At 41.8% G+C, this 19,460-nt stretch overlaps 1 protein-coding gene across 2 annotated transcripts in view; it reads right to left on the bottom strand.

Moving 5' to 3' along the window:
- The window catches only part of ABCG2 (ATP binding cassette subfamily G member 2 (Junior blood group)), a 216,695-nt gene that overhangs the window by 49,831 nt on the left and 147,404 nt on the right, over positions 1-19,460 (bottom strand). Inside the window, exons 1-2 of one of the 2 annotated variants that reach the window (XM_040325774.1) lie at positions 11,649-11,817; positions 843-1,057 (exon numbers count right to left, since the gene is read on the bottom strand). In XM_040325774.1, the coding sequence (XP_040181708.1) occupies positions 843-1,039 (197 nt within the window). In that variant the 5' untranslated portion in view covers positions 1,040-1,057; positions 11,649-11,817. Of the gene's footprint in view, positions 1-842; positions 1,058-11,648; positions 11,818-19,460 lie in introns of those variants that run through there. The other variant, XM_040325764.1, reaches the window with a different exon arrangement.

Genomic DNA, 19,460 nt, shown 5'->3' with positions numbered 1-19,460 from the left:
CCCTTTTCCTCTCTTTCTTCTTCTTTTTATTACTTTTCTTTTGCTCTTCTTTTTTTTTTTTTTTTGGAATAACGGGACACGCAAATGTAAATCGTGGACCCCATTGATGGTCTGTTTTGTAAGAGAAGCCTGCGCTGTAATTACTTTAGCTTTACCTCTGTCTGATACGCAGTGCTTTTCCTTGTTGATCCATGTCTGTGGTTTGTGTATTTATTTTGTAATACGTAGACCTCTGTGCCCATTCCAGAGCTGCTGGTGACTACTAATACCCTTTTATTTCTTTATTCTCTTTTGTTTATGTTTTAAACCATTGTATGATGTATGTTGACATCCAATAAAAATTGTCAATTATAAAAAAAAGAAGAAAAAAAAAAAAGAATTTCCGTTCAAATTTCACACCATTAGTGGGCTTTTCATGCGGATTTGAGTAATCGGGCATTGTTGGAAATTTTTTAGCAATGATGGGAGAATCGTGCGAGAAATGTAATCGAAAAAGAAATGCGCAAGAAAAGAAAATTCCTAAAAAGAAAAGAAAATTTCCAGCCACGAAAAAAAAAAATTCTATAGCAACAAGTGGTGAAATTGAAGGCTTGGTTGATCAAATTTCGAAATCAATGGTGGCACCATCGGATCACCAAACGCACAAAATTTCGACCATGAATTTGAAATTCGACCATGTATGTCCAGCCTTAATAACAAAGTGTAAACAAGAGTGAGGAGTGCACGGCTTTGGCGTATACACAAACAGGCATTTTATGACATGTGGCATTTTTCAATGTGAAGAAGGTGGACAAATACGTACAAATCAATTATAATCTGTCCCTCTGCACAAAGTCACTTACTTGACATCGATTAGGATCTGTCGATCTGTAACTTTTCGGCAACAAATTAAGCCAGTCTTCACTTTCACTCTGTAGTTGATATTGTGGAAACTAAGTGTAGCTCCTTGTAGTTTTTTTGTTTTTTTATTGTCTGATCCTTGAATGCCATTTACCACTGGTTCCATCATCTGCACAACGGTCTGAGACTTCTCTGCCATGATGATGTGACCACCTTCCTGTAGAGATACAAGAACACCATGCATGAACATTTATTTACAGACTGCCAGGGTGTGTATGACAAATTTAAAGAGTAAACCAAAACACCTATAGAGAAATACTGGTGGGCTTAATTACCAATATTCCCCGGTTAGATTCACTGCCAGGAAACATCAGCCAAATTCCCAGCAATGTCCCCAGCCATTACCGAGTCTTACTCTGCCTGCTGTATTGTACTGTAACATAAATAAGAAATCCATGAAAAGGACCTGTACTGAGAAAATATGCAAGCTTCCATTGCTTACCTCTCCTGAAAATGCTAGCTGCCTGGCTATTGTGCATATCTGATGCCTTTATCATTTTCTGAAACGATTGAGTAGACTAGGAGTTTTTAACTTTCCTCTGCCATTCTAATCTTTTTGTTCTATTTCCGTAAATGAAGCTGGACAAACATAAATCGAAATTCAGCCAGGAACTGAATTTCCATCCATGTATGGCTGTTCCTGTTTATGAGAAGTCAATCCATCGATCGACTTCTCATGCACCGACATGTTGATCAATTTCAGCTGGATTTGCACATGTAGCCAATTGGCTGCAATACTGATCAGTGTATTCTGACCGCAGGGAGTCTCACTGTCAGATTACAACTGGGGAGGATTTTAGAATACACATTTTGACCCCTTTCACACTGGAGGCGTTTTTCAGGCGCTTTAGCGCTAAAGATAGCTCCTGAAAAATGCCTCATCTGCAGTCCCAGTGTGAAAGCCCGAGTGCTTTCACACTTGGGCACTGCCCTGGCAGGACGTCCAAAAAAGTCCAGCAAACAGCATCTTTGGGGCGCTTTAGGAGCGCTCCTAAAGTGCCCCTGCCCAGTGAAATGAATGGGAAGCGCCTGCAAAGCACTTTGGGGGTGCTTTGAACCCTTTTTTGGCCGCTACCGGCGGTTAAAAGCGCCCCGCTAGAGGCCAAAAAGCACCTCTAAAATGATGGTAAAGCGTTGCTCAAAACTAGCGCCGCTTTACCGCTAATGAGGCCATGCTGTCAGTGTGAAAGGGCTCAAAGTCTGGATGAGAAACCATTACAGTTTTTATTTTTTCCCCCTTTTTTTTCAGCCTTCTGGTTGAATGCAAAAACTGTATGACCAGCTTTAGGAAGTATTAGAACTACATACAGGCAACAAGATTTTTTCGACAAAAATGGCAGCCTCTGTAGTTTTCTTAGTCTAAGTTTCCTAATAGGAATGTAAATTTCATTCATGCTAGCTATGGCCAGTAGACAGACCTTGGATTTCATAGGCAACAATCCTACCAACGTAGTCACTAGTTATGATTTACTAAAGGCAAATAGAATGCTTACTTTGCAAGGAAATTTTCCACAGAGCTTAGTGAATAAGGCGAAGCTCTGCTGACTTCCACCACCCAATCACGTGAAAACAAAAATGCGTTTTTTTTTTTTCGTGCACGATTGAGTATTCTTTGGAAGATGGAAATGTCACCTCATTCACAAAGCTCTCGGGAAAATTCCAATGCAAATTGTAGCTTCACTTGCAATGTAAACAGTCTATTTGCCATTAGTAAATCAACCCAATTTGACTGCTGTTAGCTGTACCTAGATATCATTCCTGATAGAGACCTTGGTACCATTGCATTAGGATTGATCAGCTGAATGAATGTAAAACTAGCATTATTACAAGACAAGGGTAAGTTCATGTGATTTCTCATTACCCATTAACCAATGTGGAAACAAGGCTCTAATTTTTACATTATGAGGTTGAATGAATAAAGGCAAATAGACTTTCAGTTCTCAAGGGTAGTTGAGAGGTATCTTAACCTCCCTGGCGGTATGATTTTTTTCAGATTTTAGGTGCTGAAAGCGGTACCATTATTTGCAAGGAAATTTGGCGTTTTATACTGTAGGCCTGTAATTCTTAGGAATAACTCACTTAAATCTGACCAAACAAGAGTCTAGTAGGTATCCCGGATATGACATTTTTTTAAAAACAAAATTATAATATAATAAATAATTATAACAAATAATAATATAATTATAATAAAAAATATTCAATAATGTAATCAACTCAAAATCACTGAAATTTGCTCAGTTGCAGAATTGTCGCTGTCATTACTTTTTTTTTTAAGACGAATTTTCCCACAAATCGATATCGCACAATTCTGCAAGTGATTATAATTTATTATCGCTTTGTTCTAGTGGCTCTAAAACCATTTTTGACATAAAGGGACATTTTTGGTTGCTATGGACAATCTACAGTTTGCAGGCAGAAAGAACAGTTTTTATTATATAAAAGAAAATGTAGGGCACTGGGCAGACCACTAGGGACAAGGGGGATGTGTATTTTTTACATACAGTACTGTTATCTATAAGATTACAGTATACTGTATGTATTGTGTTTGTTTACCTTTTTGAATTTGCAGGGAACGGAGATCGGTGGCACACAGAGGCACTGTGTGAATCGAGCGAGCACCCGCTCGCTTACACAGCGCGGTGGCATCGCTGGATCCAGGGACAAGGTAAGTAAACACTGCCTGTGGATTCAGCGAGGCAAGCCCGAGTCTGACTCAGGGTTACCGATCGCAGCACAGAAATGTAACCCAGAGTCAGACTTGGGAATACCGCCAGGGGGGGTTAATATAGCGCGGTCTTACCCCGAAGGGTCCCGACGCGCATAGCAGAGTTCCTGGGAAAAAAAAGAGGACCCAGGAACCAGAAGCACTTCCATCACCCAATCATGTACAAGAATTTTTTTTTATTCTTTGCATGTGATTTGGTATTCTTTGTAAAGTGATACTTACCCACATTCACTAAGCTCTGGGGCAAATTCCCTTGCAAAGTGCAACTTCCTGTGCAAAGTGAACAGCCTATTTGCCCCAAGGGTCTTTAAAAAATCCAGTGTAAAATTCCACAAACTGATAACCAATACTGCTCCCTAGAAGGTTTGGGGAACATGCCAAAATTCTATACACAAGAAGGCAATATGAAAACACAGATAATTCTGCATACGTATTACATATTGCACCAAATGCCTATGCAATTACCATTAAAGCGGCGTTTCAGCCTGTTAAAAAATTATAATATATTTTTAAAAGTCAGCAGCTACAAAAAACTGTAGCTGCTGACTTTTAAAATAAGGACACTTACCTGTACAGGGATCGCGCAATGTCGGCACCCCAAACCAATTCGTCCATCGGTTTTGGCTTGCAAGCAAGGGAAACTGGCAATGAAACCCTCAGGCTTCACAGCCGTTTTCCTTCTGCACATGCGCGAGTCTCACTGCTCTTTCTGAATGGCCCCAACGTCTTCTGGGACACATACAGGTCCCAGAAGGCTATTTTTACAGCGCTATTCGGCCGCTTTTACCCCCGCTAGCGGCCGAGAAAGGGTTAAAACCGCCCGCAATGCACCTCTGCAGAGGCGCATTGCCGACGGTATAGCCGCGGTGTCCCATTGAGTTCAATGGGCAGGAGCGGTGGAGTAGCGGTATAAACACCACTCCTTCACCACTCCAAAGATGCGGCTAGCAGGACTTTTTTTTTTTCGTCCTGCCAACGTACCGCTCCAGTATGAAAGCCCTTTCACACTGGGGAAACAGCGGCCGGTTTGCAGGCTCTATTTTTAGCGCAATAGTGCCTGTAAACCGCCCCAGTGTGAAAGTGGTCTAAATCAATGGGTTTAATTCTGCTGGTTAGAGGGCTTTGAACTAAAAAAAAAAAAAAAAAAAAAAATCAACTGTCTTGTAAATTGAAGTAGAAAAGCACAAACCATGGTATAACCTTGTATGTTAAAATGGTAGAATAATTTAGAAAATTAATACAATTATTCTCCTCCATGTAACTCCATGGTGATACATGTAACAATGTTTGTAACAAGGGAAGAGCTTCAGTAATTAGAACATTGAGAACACTAACCATGTTAACCATTAGCCATCTTCTGGGTGTGTTTTCTGTCACTGTAAAGATCAGGAGATAGCTCAAGGAGTACTTTTAAAAGAACCAACCTTCTAAATAAAATAATACACTGACTAAAGCGCAAGTGGCCTTCAACAGTATGAAAATCTGTACTACAGATTATTAGAGCCAGTTCACACCACATGCAGTCCAGTGCGTTTTTTTCTATAACACAAAAGCATGGCTCGGCTTCACAAAGCACTTACGCCGACGTATAACAAGTTACGCCGACGTAAGTGCAAATGTGCACCGTCGTATCTGTGCGCAAGACCCACAAACAGAGATGCGCCTAAAACCAGGCTACACCCCGCTGACATATCTTGAGTACGCCGGTGTAGAGCGCACATTTAGGCTGGGAGCATGGTGCCGCTCCCATTGATTAGTCATTTAAATATGTAAATGAGGGAAATACAGCGATTCACAAACCTGCGTGCGCCTGGCGCAGGCTACGAGAGGTGCGCGTAAGTTGTACGTCGGGCGTAAAGTTAAGGCCCATAAAGGAGGTGTAACCCAGCAGCAGACATGCAAAGGTCTGCACCAGGGAACAGAAGCCGGCGTATTTAACGTTGGACGTGTGTCTGGCTGGGCGTAGGTTACGTTCATGGCGTACGCATTGCTCCGGCGTATCTTAGGCAGTTGTTCCGACGTGGTTGTGAGCATGCGCAGGGGGATGCGTCCACGTCACGGCGCATGCGCAGTTCGGTAAATGTACTTGTCTGGCGCTCGGACCATCATTTGCAGGGGGTCACACCTCATTTGCATGGGTCAAGCCCACTTCCACCTACGCCGGCCTGCGCCTTCGAAACCTACGCCACACCGACGCAGCGTTGGGAGCACTGGCTTCCTGAATTCCATGCTTGCCTCTCTGAGCTGCGTTGGCGTGGCGTACGGCGTTTGCGTTACGGCGGCGTAATGTGCGCCCAACTCTCTGTGAATCCGGGCCAATATATTTAAGCTTGGAGCTGAGTTTACAGCTGAATCCTGGAATTAATTTGTACAGGCAACTGGATGCAAAACCACCGTGGCTCCTGGGTGCCAAAATAGTCATATTGTACATTACATACACATGCATATGAGGCCTAAAGTAAAAAGGCTGTTTTCTAGAAATATGACACAATATATTTGGCTTAAAAGCTCTATTTGTATACCTTCAATCTCTAGGGCTGCTCCATCAGATATAGTGAAATTTGTAGTTCTGCAGGCACTCTCTTTTTTTTTTTTTCCTATCACCCCTTATTGGTGTTATTAGTGACCAAAAGGTGAAAAAAAAAAAGAAGGATTGAATCTTGAGCTGGGCAAGCTAGGGCCGAAACAACTAATCGATTAATCGACAACTAATCGATTATGAAATTAATTGATTACAATTTTCATAATCGATTAATCGGCCAGTAACATAATGGGGTTAAAATAACTAAAATTAGCCCTTTATAGTACAAAAAAGCAAATCGCTACTGTAAATATTACTTTCACTGTCCCACAGTAAAAAAATGAACCCCTTACGGTAGCGATCATTTGCTCTTTTTGTACTTATTTTTCTTTTTTTAACCCCCATTATGTTACTAAACATCTCAGGCCTGGGTTTTTTGGTGCTTTTTGCAGAAACACACTACAGTTCAGTTACATGTTTTCCTATGGGACACGTTCACATCCATGATTTTTTTCAGCTGCTGCGTATTTGGAAAGGGCAAGGACGTTGCTTTAATATATATACTTTAATGGAGATGCTGCAATGGAAAAGCATGTAATGTGTTTTTGCCGCAATTTGTGTTTTGTAATCTGCCCAACAACAAATTGTCCCAAAAAAAATAAAAAATTAATTTTTTTTTTGAGGCTATTAACCGATTAATCGACTAATCGAAACAATAAATCGCCCAACTAATCAATTATGAAAATAATCGTTAGTTGCAGCTATAGGGCAAGCACTAACAGCTTTTCGAAAGAAGAACGATATCACAAAAATTACCATCAGCACATTGGATGACAAAACGAACGTCGTTCAAAAGTACTGTACTTTGAAAAATAAATGTCTGCTTTTAACATTCAATTTTGTGGCGAATGGACTTTCCAGAAAGAAAACCCCATATTGGATCAATCAAGAAAATTCCTGCATCCTACTTCTTTGCATATTCTTGTCACTGGGGTCAAAAACAAATGTTGTTTTGACCCCACTAATGATTAAAAAAAATCTAATAAATATTTATGAAACAAAAACTTTCTAATACAGCATTGAGCATAATTAGTTCCAGAAACATGCTTGTAATCCAAAGCACTTGTATATCAAAGCATTTTTTTTACAGGGTATAAAATAGAAGAGAGGCACCTTTAAAGCCGCGTACACACGATCAGTCCATCCGATGAGAACAGAACGATGGACCGTTTTCATCGGTTAACCGATGAAGCTGACTGATGGTCCGTCGTGCCTACACACCATAGGTTAAATAACCGATCGTGTCAGAATGCAGTAAAACACAACGACGTGCTGAAAAAAGCGAAGTTCAATGCTTCCAAGCATGCGTAGACTTGATTCTGAGCATGCGTGAATTTTTAACTGATGGTTGTGCCTACTAACGATCTTCATTAAATGTAATCGTATTTCTACACTTAGAGGCTCCTCTCTTCTTTTTTATACTCAGTTGTGACATGACGCTACTCTTATATCAAGACATCGCTTGTATATCAAGGAAAAATTTATTAAACGTGAATGGGTAAAAGGAAGGAAAAATTTGCGCTAGGTGAATAAAGAAAAATAAATTAAATATAAACTAGTGAAAGGTTCTGCTGCTAAACACAAAAGCTAGATACTAAGCAAAAAACAAATGTGGATATATCCACAAAATGTATTAAAACATTTTGCTTGTCTTGCAAAACGCTCTCAAACCAAGGTTTTAATGTATAATAATACCAATTGCATGGCCAGCTTTAGATACAGTAATCCCTGGTTTACACCAGTGTGATTTCACAGTTTAAAAAAAATATATATAAAAATTTAAGTCGCAGCAATTTTGAGAAAGGTTCGCAAAAGAAATCCGAGACATACATTGCAGTCGTGGTGGGAACAATCATCAATTCCAGACTCGACTACGCAAATGCCCTCTATCTAGGACTCCCCAAATACCAAATCACTCTTCTGCAAGTCGTTCAAAATACGGCCGCTCGACTAGTGACTGGGAAAAAACCATGGGAATCAATCTCACCTTCACTGAGATCCCTTCATTGGTTGCCAGTAAAAGACAGAATCACTTTCAAGGCACTCTGTCTAATACATAAGTGTATTCAAGGCAACGCCCCCCAATATCTATGCCGAAAAAAAAAAGCCCATAACCCAATCGCATTCTGCGATCCACCAATCAAAACCTCCTCCAGATACCCAAAGCCAGATACAAGTCCAAAGGAGATCGAAGATTTGCAGTCCAGGGACCTCGGCTGTGAAATGCACTACCAACCACCATCCGACTGGAGTCGGACCACTTGGCCTTCAGGAGAAAGATTAAAACCCATCTCTTCTGAGGTCAAGGGGTTCCTTACCCATGAAATGGATACAGCGCCCAGAGGCGATTCAGTTCGCATGTGTTGCGCTTTACAAGTCTCTCACTCACTCGCAGAGTGTGGCACCGCATTCAATAATATTTGAGCAAAAACAGGAAAAAAAAAAAAAAAAAAGGAGAGGAAAAGGGACTTTAGGAAAGAAAAATGGCCTCCAATTGTAATTAAAATATTTTAATTTAATTTCTCTAAGCCATCCATGCGATTTTCATGTATCAGCATTATATCTGTTCTCATACATGGGACAGTGTTTTTTCTAGATGTGTTCATGTTCTCTTATATCATGTGTTTTTAATGTGATTATAATTTTTTTTAATATAAATATATTATATATATATATATATATATATATATATATATATATATATATATATATATATATATATATATATATATATAAAATATATATAAAATATATATAAAATATATATATTTAATTATAAATTTGAGACCTTTTTTTTTTCTTATTTCGGAATCTTAGTCCTTTTTCCTGTTTCAGAGAAAGGTTCCTGCACTACTTTTTTGAGATTTCACTGTAACTTGCGTTGTTAAATTAAGTCGCAATGAAATCGGAAATCCAAATCGCACTGATCGGGCAGCTTTAAAAAAAAAAAAAAATTGCGCTGAAGTAGCGCAACTTGAAATCTGCACTCTTGTGAACTAGGGATAATATATACACTGTAGTTTGCGATTATTGAGGGCTGTCCCATAGCCTGTTATGTCTACACAGTATTACCTAATAATGCACACAGTGGAGGGGACTGATAGAGAGAAATATGTATTTTATTTTTATTGGTGCCTTTTCTGTTCTGTATTCAATAATGTCGTTACAAATTTTACGTGTAGAACGTACAGAAAAACAAATTGCACTGATGGACATTGCAAGATTTGTGGGACTTTATTTCACTTTTAGTGGTAACAGTGAATAGAGAGGGTGAATCTCCCTAATGCCCTGTGCACACGTTTTCTCCGTCGGAATAAACTCGGGTGGTTTTTCCGACGGAATTGCGCTCAGGCTGTCTTGCATACACACGGTCACACCAAATTCTGACCGTCAAGAACGCAGTGACGTAGAACACTACGACGAGCCGAGAAAAATGAAATTTAATGCTTCCGAGCATGCGTCGACTTGATTCCGAGCATACGTGGTTTTTAGTGCGTCGGAATTTCATACAGAAGAACGGATTTTCCGATAGGAAAAAATCAGATGGGGCATACACACGGTCGGAATATCCGATGAAAAGCTCCCATCTGACTTTTTCCATCGGAAATTCCGACCGTGTGCATGCAGAATTAAGGTTCAAGGAAACTGCAGATAAAAAGCTGCTTTTTACAGGCGTCTGCACTTTTATTTCTGCCTTTAAAAGTTCGAAGAAGCTTGTTCTTTTTTATGCTCTTTCATTTATTTTTTTTATTTTTTTACATAGTATTTCAGTGCATTATTATTTTTGTTGATATCCACGGACGTGCGTTTTCTCCCTTTATTTCCTATGTGATTGCATCACTTTCACTGCGTTTAGGTGCTTTTTAATGCATTCAAAAAAAAAAAAAAAAAAAAACACAGATGCATTGTGGGGTGACCAGGGCACACAGATTGGTTTTATATGTGTCCCTGTAAATACCTACATTGGCCAAAAAAAAACACACACACACACGTCTCTGGATGGGGTGTAAAAAGTGCTATGCAACAGTTTCTACTGATGTCCCACCAGCATGTGCCAAAATAAACAAACACCAGGGTGCCAAGTTAAAAATTGATGTAAAATGTAAACCATGACCTGAGTGATGCAAATACTGCAGCAAGGAGGGGGCAGAGTGAGTAGAAGGGGATGCGTATGGATGGACAGCACACTACTAGCATAGCATCAGCATGCACTAGATACCCAATCACCATGCAAGGTTTGACACAAAACACTAAACTACGGCAACCACTTCAGTTCCTCCTTCATGTGACTCAATATTCTCAGTACCCTGCAATCTTGCGGTGAGCCCCCCCTAATCCGTATAGGCACCGCACGTTGCTGTCCTGCCTAAGAATAGACCAATAGCATTTCCTACCACCTAAGGCTTTGGTGTTCCTTTCGTGGCTAAGATCCCGCAAAGCAAAAGTCAGACATTATTTGTATTCTGTGTTATCTAAATGTGCAGTTGCAATCTTGTGCGACTTTGGACCCATGTAATTTGCACTTCGAAAATTCGTTTTTTAACTGTTTTTCAATTCTGTTCACTTCTGATTTTGTAATAAAAATTATTAAAGAGGAAGGCGCCGTTTCCACTAGTGCGACTTGTCACGCCACTTCGGACACAAAGTCGCATGACAAGTCACATTCCATTGATTTTAAACGGCACCCGTTCCAATCTAGGCGATTTAAAGTTGCAGCGACTTTAAAAAAAGGTTCCTGCACCACTTTGATGCAACTTTGACCCGTAGACTGTAAAGTTGTATCAAGCCTCGTACACACGACCGAGGAACTCGACGGGCGAAACACATGGTTTTCCCGTCGAGTTCCTTGTTAGGCTGTCGAGGAGCTCGACAAGGCAAGTTTCTCCATTCCCATCGAGGAAATAGAGAACTTGCTCTCTTTTCGAGTTTCTCGACAGTTTCCCTGACGAAAATGTACACACGACCGGTTTCCTCGGCAAAACAATATCTCCCTGCAAGTTTCTTGCTGGTTTTTGCCGAGAAACTCGGTCGTGTGTACTAGGCTTTACAGCTGCACTCAAAGTCGCATCAATCTCACACTCTAAATCACATGACTTCAGGGGACGCAATAGTGGAAACGTAGCCTAAATAAGTGTGCATATAGCAATTGCCACATTTTTCATCATGCGACAATCTTTGTTAATCTTTCCCAAGAATGTAAATAAACGAACGCTAGCAGTGCAAGTTATAAAATCTAAATTCACAACATGGATTTTTTTTTTTTTAACACAAACACAAAAAAAAAAAAAGAAAAATCATCAGGTACTCAAAATCATGGATTGATCAATAATCCTATAGGAAGAAATGGATAGCATTATCTGCCTGCAGAGTTAGGACATGCAGTGGATGGGTAACGTGTAGCAGGTTGTATAAGCCCTCCCAAGTCTATAGGAAATGACTTACCTAACATAAAAGATATAGGATTGGTGATGATGAGATGTGTGCACTGCAGGCTGTGTGAGATAAGAAGTGATGGCTGTCACAGATCTCAGATCTCCATATACGTCCTTATACACAACTCTGCTGTCACATTAACCGCACTGCAATGGGGAGAGTGATCTGCTGATAATACCGGGACACAGACATGTGTGCAGGGCGGACACAGCCATCAGAGACGTCATCAGCCACGCCCACACACTCTGTGCTAGGGGGCATGATAAGTCCACACATGTAAACCTATTACACTCACTTACATAAAGTCATTCATGAGCCATTAGCAACCAATCAGAAGAACATAAAAAACTGCTCGCTGACTCTTCTGCTGCTGCTTTCTTTGCTCCTCTTGTAGTAATGTAATGTATTGTAATTTTCTACAGAACATAGATTGGATTTTTCTATGTCCTAGGATTCCTTATACTTATTATTATTTTTTTTTTATTTATTTATTTTGGCAAAAATAGAATTAAATGCAAACGTTTTTTTTTTTTTTTTTTTTTCAATTTTTCATTTTCTGTCCCATAGCTAAAAAAGAAAATAAAAGGAAATCCCTCCAAAATGAGGGAATCCCTGGTTGTCACCAAAACGAGTGTCCCCATTGCAAGATTTGTGGGACTTAGGCCCCTTTCATACGGGACGGATCAGTAATGATCCGCCCCGTGAACCTCCGCTTGCTCAGCGGGGATCGCTCCGTTGATCCCCGCTGAGCCGGCGGTCCCCGCACACTGTGCAGGGACCGCCCTGTATTTTCTCCGCTCTCCCCTATGGTAAGGTGACCAGATTTTTTAAATGAAATCTGGGGACATAATTTTTTTTTTACTAGTAATGGGGGCAATCAGCGACTCTTTGCCTGTCGCCGCCACCACTGCCCGCCTCACAGCCTGTCAAGTCTTACTCTCCGGGCCCCGGCTACTACTGGGTGGGGAGTGGAGGGAGATCACTCCGCCAGGGAAGGCAAGGATATAAGCAGGCAGGTGGCTGGCCGGAATTTGGGCCAAGACAGAAGAACATGCGAGCGGAGCTGAATGGGCATGTACCCGAAACTGAAGAAATATTCCCTCCCCTCCGACCAGCACATGATCATCAGAAAGGGGCACAGATAATGGAAAAAATACAGCCTCTGTGCTAGTTGGAGCAGCGGGTGTGTAATTAAATTTTTTTTATATTCTGTACTGACTGTCCTGTTCAAATTAAATCCGGGGACAAAACCAGGGGCAGACTTGGTCCGGGGACAGTGTCCTCAATCTGGGGACTGTCCCCTGAAACCGGGGATGTCTGGTCACCCTACCCTATGGGGGGATAGGATGAACACGGACCGTCTGTCCGTGTTCACCCAATCCGCCAGACGGATGGAAAAGTAGGTTTTTCCTCCGTCACACTTTGGCGGATCGGAGCGGGTCGGATGTCAGCGGGCATGTCACCGCTGACATCCGTGGCTCCATAGAGGAGCACGGAGCGCCCGTTCAGGTCCGCCTAAAAAACTGGCAGGCGGACATGAACGGGCCGCCCGTGTGAAAGAGCCCTTTATTTCACTTTTAGTGGTAACAGTGAATAGAGAGGGTGAATCTCCTTAATGCCCTGTGCACACGACCGTTTTCTCCGTCGGAATAAACTCGTGTGGTTTTTCCGACGGAATTCCGCTCAGGCTGTCTTGCATACACACAGTCACACCAAATTCTGACCGTCAAGAACGCAGTGACATAGAACACTACGACGAGCCGAGAAAAATGAAATGTAATGCTTCCGAGCATGCGTCGACTTGATTCTGAGCATGCATGGTTTTTAGTGCGTCGGAATTTCATACAGAAGAATGGATTTTCCGATAGAAAAAAGTCAGATGGGGCATACACACGGTCGGAATATCTGATGAAAAGCTCCCATCTGACTTTTTCCATCGGAAATTCCGACCGTGTGTACGCAGAATTAAGGTTCATGCACACTGCAGATAAAAAGCTGCTTTTTACAGTCGTCTGCACTCTTATTTCTGCCTTTAAAAGTTTGAAGAAGCTTGTTCTTTTTTATGCTCTCTCACATTTTTATTGAGCTTTTTCTTGCGCATGCGTGGGAGTGACGTCATCGTGGCTCCGCTCAACCACAACGATGGAGTCGGCAAACCCAAAAATTACTTTGGGAGACATGTCGCCGGTCAGAGCTGCAACAGCTTTGATCTTAAGCCTCGTGCACACGCTCGGTTTTCTCGGCAAAAAACAGCAAGAAAACCGAGCGTGTGTACGAGGTTTTCAGGTTTCTCATCTGGAGATCTGCCCAGAATCTCAACGAGAAAAATAGAGATCCTGCTCTCTATTTTCTCATCGAAATTCTTGTCGGCCTGTTTCCCGACGAGAAACCCGAGCGACTGTTTACTTACCTGGTCGCTGTGGAAACCCGCGCATGCTCGAAATTACTTTGACGCATGCGCGATAGCTTCCACGGCATAGGTAGGGTGAAGCAAGATGGCGGCGACGGCATCGAATGTGACAAGCGCATGCTCGTCGTACCACGTTCTTGCCTTTCAAAAGAACCGCGGTTCTTTTGAAATGAGTGTGTGTACACTCGGGCGGCAAGAGATTCTTGCCAAGAATCTCGTCAGGAAAAACAACGTTTTTTTCCTGACGAGATTCTTGCCCGTGTGTACAAGGCTTGAGGTTAGTATTTTATAATGAGCTAGTATGCAATGCACACTAGCTCATTATGCCTTTGTCTTGCAGGTTTTTTTCTTTTCTTTTTTTGTAGTTTACAGCCACTTTAACAATGTATTGACACCTACAGCGGTTCGTAGAGGTTAGTGTGAACTTCCTGTGGGAGAGATGTAATGCAGGAACCAGCGCTGGATGGTGCTTGTTCCCACATCGCATATATGTGAACCTAGGCTCAAATTGGTGAGTGGGGCAAAATCCTGTTACATGGTGGTCAATGTAAATCCTCCCTTACATTGGTGGTCATTGTAAATTCCCCATTTCATTGGTTTTCAGTGTAGAATCCCCCACTACCTACATGCAAAACATTTCTAGCTTTGCTCTAATACATGATTGAGAGTTTTTCACAGTGTCATGCCTCCTAGCTAGTTGCATTCATAGGCGTGCCCACAGTGTGTGTGACGGGTGTGCCTGGGCACACCCTAATTACTGTGCTGTCTCCCAAGATCTGCTCTGCACTGTCTCACAGTGCAGCCACACTGCCTGTGAGACAGTGTCACATGCAGCAAATAGCGAGACAGTGTGTGAAACTGTCAGGTAATGTAATTACTGCATGCAGAGAGAAAGACCAGCTGTCACAACTGAGAGGTAATGTCAGGCTGCTAAATTTATGTGGCCCCGCCCCTTTTTTGTAAATTATTTTTATTATAAGTTTTGAGATAATTAAGGTACAGAACAGAGCCTATTGGGCAAACCCACAAATACATAACAAAACAATGAAAATAACCTAACTAAACCAAGGTATCCTAAGGCCTTGTACACACGACCGAGTTTCTCGGCAAAAAACAGCAAGAAACTTGCTGGGAGATATTTTTTTGCCGAGGAAACATTGTGTACATTTTCGTTGAGGAAACTGTCGAGAAACTCGACGAGCCAAAAATAGAGCATGTTCTCTATTTCCTTGACAGGAATGGAGAAAATTGGCTTGTCGAGTTCCTCGACATACATACAAAGTTCCTCGACAGCCTAACAAGGAACTCGACGAGGAAAACGATGTGTTTCGCCCATCAAGTTTCTCGGTCGTGTGTACGAGGCTTTATTCTATCAAAACAGCTGGTACACTCTTACCGCTGGTGAAGGCCGAAATAATAGGAATCCTACCAATTGACCCTCTTCCTAGACATTCTACAATGCTTGACTCATGGTATAAAAAAACACCATCTCTCAGCTCCACAAAGCAGGAATAAAACATAAATGTAGAAGTCCACCACCATCGTCAATGATGAGCACTTTTATGAAAAATGAACTAGTCTTCCGGGGAATCAACATTAGTATAGGGGGATTCCACCCAAATGTTCCACACTTTATGAAATTTCTTGGTACAGCCTATAGACAAGTATGTAATTTTGTATAATGGAAGGGCTGAATTAATCAAATGTTTCCAGAGGTTAATTGATGGATGGAGCAGAGGGGGATTTCCATCGTAGGATAATGGCTTTACGAGCATAGTAAAGTAGTATTCTTATTAGGGTTCTAACTGCCTGGCTATGAGTCAGAGGAGTTACAAGGTCCAGCAGACAAACGTCCACCCTCAATGGGATTTGGATTGTAGTGACTGCCATAAAAGTTGCAGCAGTCCAAAAGGTCTTAACCAGGTAACATTTCCAAAAAATATGAATAAAACCTGCTGCCGGTAAGGCACACCTCCAGCAGGAATCGGGCATCGATGGGTATATTTTATGTAGGCGCTTGGGCATAAAACACACTCTATGTATGATCTTGAACTTGACTAGTCTGTCCCTGGCCAAAACCAACTGGAAGAAGGAACACTCCCACATTTCCTCCCACTCCTCCGAGTCTAGTGTGGGGAAGTCCTTCTCCCACCTGGCTTTTAGTGCGTCTAGGGTTCTAGGCCCATGCGTACATTGGGTAATACTACTTTATGTATGCTGGACAAGGGCTTAGGTAGAGATTTGTCCCTGGGGATTCTCAAATTGGGTATTGAAGGCATGTCCAAGTTGCAGAAACCTAAACAAATGTGAATAAGGGAGGTCGTAGTTCCGTTTCAGCTCTTCAAAAGTTTGTAGTTGCCCCCCCAGTACATATTTGACCCACATATTTAATACCTTTGAATGCCCACACACTGGGATCAGATATTGACATACATTCTGACAGTCTTGGATTGTACCAAAGAGGATTATGTGGTGAAATATAAAAAAAAGAAAAAAGCAGAAAAATTGCGCCAACCTAATGCGTGCAATAAAGTCCTTATGTGTATCCACAAAAAATTATCAAATTATTAAGGAGAAAATCGCACAAAAATACATGCAAAAATAAATGCAAATAAGTCCTTAATAGTGCACATATGCAACATAAAAGTCCAAAAATAGTGAAATCCAGAACAGACGACACCCAGTGTGTGATTAATGACACAAATGTGATCCGCCACCACATGGACTGAGGCTTACCACAAGGCGACCAAATAACAGTGTTATTTATGGTTAACACCAGGATACTCCAGAGTATGAGGAACAGCTAAAGTTGAACCCGGGATGTAAACAGACCACAATACATAGGAATCCTTGGCGGGATATACGAAATCTATTGTGAAGTACTCCTCCTCAAACCGTCTCCCAAGCTGCTGTATAAATATCTGAATGATATTAAACAATATTTACTTAAGTAAATATTGTTTATATACCAGTATCCTGGTGTTAACCATAAATAACGCTGTTATTTGGTCGCCTTGTGGTAAGCCTCAGTCCATGTGGTGGCGGATCACATTTGTGTCATTAATCACACACTGGGTGTCGTCTGTTCTGGATTTCACTATTTTTGGACTTTTATGTTGCATATGTGCACTATTAAGGACTTATTTGCATTTATTTTTGCATGTATTTTTGTGCGATTTTCTCCTTAATAATTTGATAATTTTTTGTGGATACACATAAGGACTTTATTGCACGCATTAGGTTGGCGCAATTTTTCTGCTTTTTTCTATTATTTTGTGTTAGGTCACGCAATTGCTGCCTCCATATTTATTCACTTAATTGATTTATTATTTGTTAGCGCAATTTTTTTCCCTTTTCATGTGGTGAAATATGTCCAGGGGGTATAGGACATAGAGAATTAGCTGCCAGCCATACTTTTACAATAGCTTTCATGGCCGCTGTCAAAAGAAAAGGTGCGTCAGGCCCGCAGTAAAACATTTTTTTTAATGCTTCATATGAGCCCAAGCAGCCAGCCTCCAGGACCACTACTATGATGGATTCATCTGAGATTAGCCAATTGTGTGCATGTGACAACAAGGCAGCGGGGAATGTCTAAGAACATAGAGGAATACAGGTAAAAGTTCCATCTTAAATACATTTTTTCGCCCAATCAGAGATAAAGGCAGATGAGCCCAAGCCTTCAATCTAGCCCTCATGTCTTGTATCAGTGGGGCTAGATCAATGCACAGTAATCAAGAGAGGATGATGAAATATAAATGCCAAGATATTTAATTCTATCAGTCTATAATAATGGGAGGTTGGGGTCAGCCAAGATCGGAGCTGCAGCGCAAATTAGCAGTATTTGAGATTTGTTCCAGTTAACTTTAAGACTGGAGCAGTCAGCGAAACCGGAGAGAGCCCGCAGGGCCTCCCGGAGAGAGGAGCCGGGATCATTTAAGAACAGGACAAGATCATCTGCATATACATTGCAAGTTTTTCATGGAATTGATGGTACCAACTTGGATGCCCTTAACCCGGTCAGCATGTCTGAGGGCCGAGGCAACCGGCTTTATCACCCAGGCAAAAAGAGACAGCTATAGTGTGCAGCTCTGCCTCGTACCTCTCCCGACTGAAAAGGAGGGCGAGAGAGCACCGTCCAATTTAATCTGTGCTGTCGGACATTTATACAAAATTTCAATCCACCTGCAAAATTCTACTCCATAACCCAGGCCTTCTAAGAATGCGGACATGTAAGGCCAGGCTACCAAACCTAATGCATTTCGATGTCTAACTTTACCAGGACCCTAGTGGAAGTAACTATAAATGGGTAAAGACCCTGCGCAGGTTAATATCCGTCCCCTTTCCAGGAAAGAAACCAGTCTGGTTCATATTTACTAGAGAAGGGAGGATCGCCTGCAACCTGGTTGCCAAGAGCTTGATCAGAAATTTGAGATCATAATTTAGCAAAGAAATCGGCCTATAAGGGGCACACTGAGATTTATCCTTGCCAGGTTTAGGAATAAGGACAATTTGGGCTTGATACATAGAGGGGTTAAGGACATTCGCTCTTTGCAGTCAGCGAAAACCTGCAGTAGTTTTGGTGCTACTAGAGCTGCATACATTCGATCCCATTCATCGGATGGCCATCCAGGCCTGGTGTTTTCTTACTGGGAAAATAGTAAATTGCTGCTTCAATTTCCTCAATAGTAAAATCTTTGTCTAGAAACGCAAGATCTTCTTGTGAGAGAGTAGGTAAGTGTAGGGCTTGTAGAAAATCTTTAAGCTGTGCATCAGGCCAGACAGGGACTTCTTTGTAAAGGTTTGCATAAAAAGGATCAAAACTTATTTATTATGTGTTCGGGGTCAGAGACAACTCTTCCATCTGAGCAGCAGATTTCGGGCACTACCATTTGCATCCTAGAGTCAGCTACTAAGTTTGCCAGGAGTTTGCTATTTTTGTCTCCAAACTTGAAGATCCTTCCAGCCAAAGAACCAAGTTCCAAATGCGCAGCCGATGCAAGATGTACAGACAATGTTCTTCTCGCATCAGCCAGTTGACTGAAATGATCCGGAGTCGTGGAGTCAAAAAAACTCTTTGCCGCCCTAGCTTCACCATCTTCAAACTGTTGCACTTGAGAGGACATCTCAGAGTGAACCACTTTAATGGCAGAGATGTACTCTCCTTTGGTGGGGGCCTTGAAGGCCTCCCAGACTACAGAAGTCGACTTGGAAGAAACCAGCTTCTCCACCTTAGGGTCCTGCAACCACTTGGGTGCCCAACGCCAGCACTTCTGTCTCCTGTCCTCCACCAACACCATCTTGACTTCCAGAGGGGCATGATCTGAGAGGTCTGCAGGTAAATACGAGACCTTCTGCACTGCCACCAGAGCACAGGTGTTACCAAAGACCAGGTCGATCCTGGATACTGTTTT

The sequence above is a fragment of the Rana temporaria genome, chromosome 1 (assembly GCF_905171775.1).
Source record: "Rana temporaria chromosome 1, aRanTem1.1, whole genome shotgun sequence".
Lineage (NCBI taxonomy): Eukaryota > Metazoa > Chordata > Amphibia > Anura > Ranidae > Rana > Rana temporaria.
This window is presented reverse-complemented; position numbering and strand designations above follow the sequence as displayed.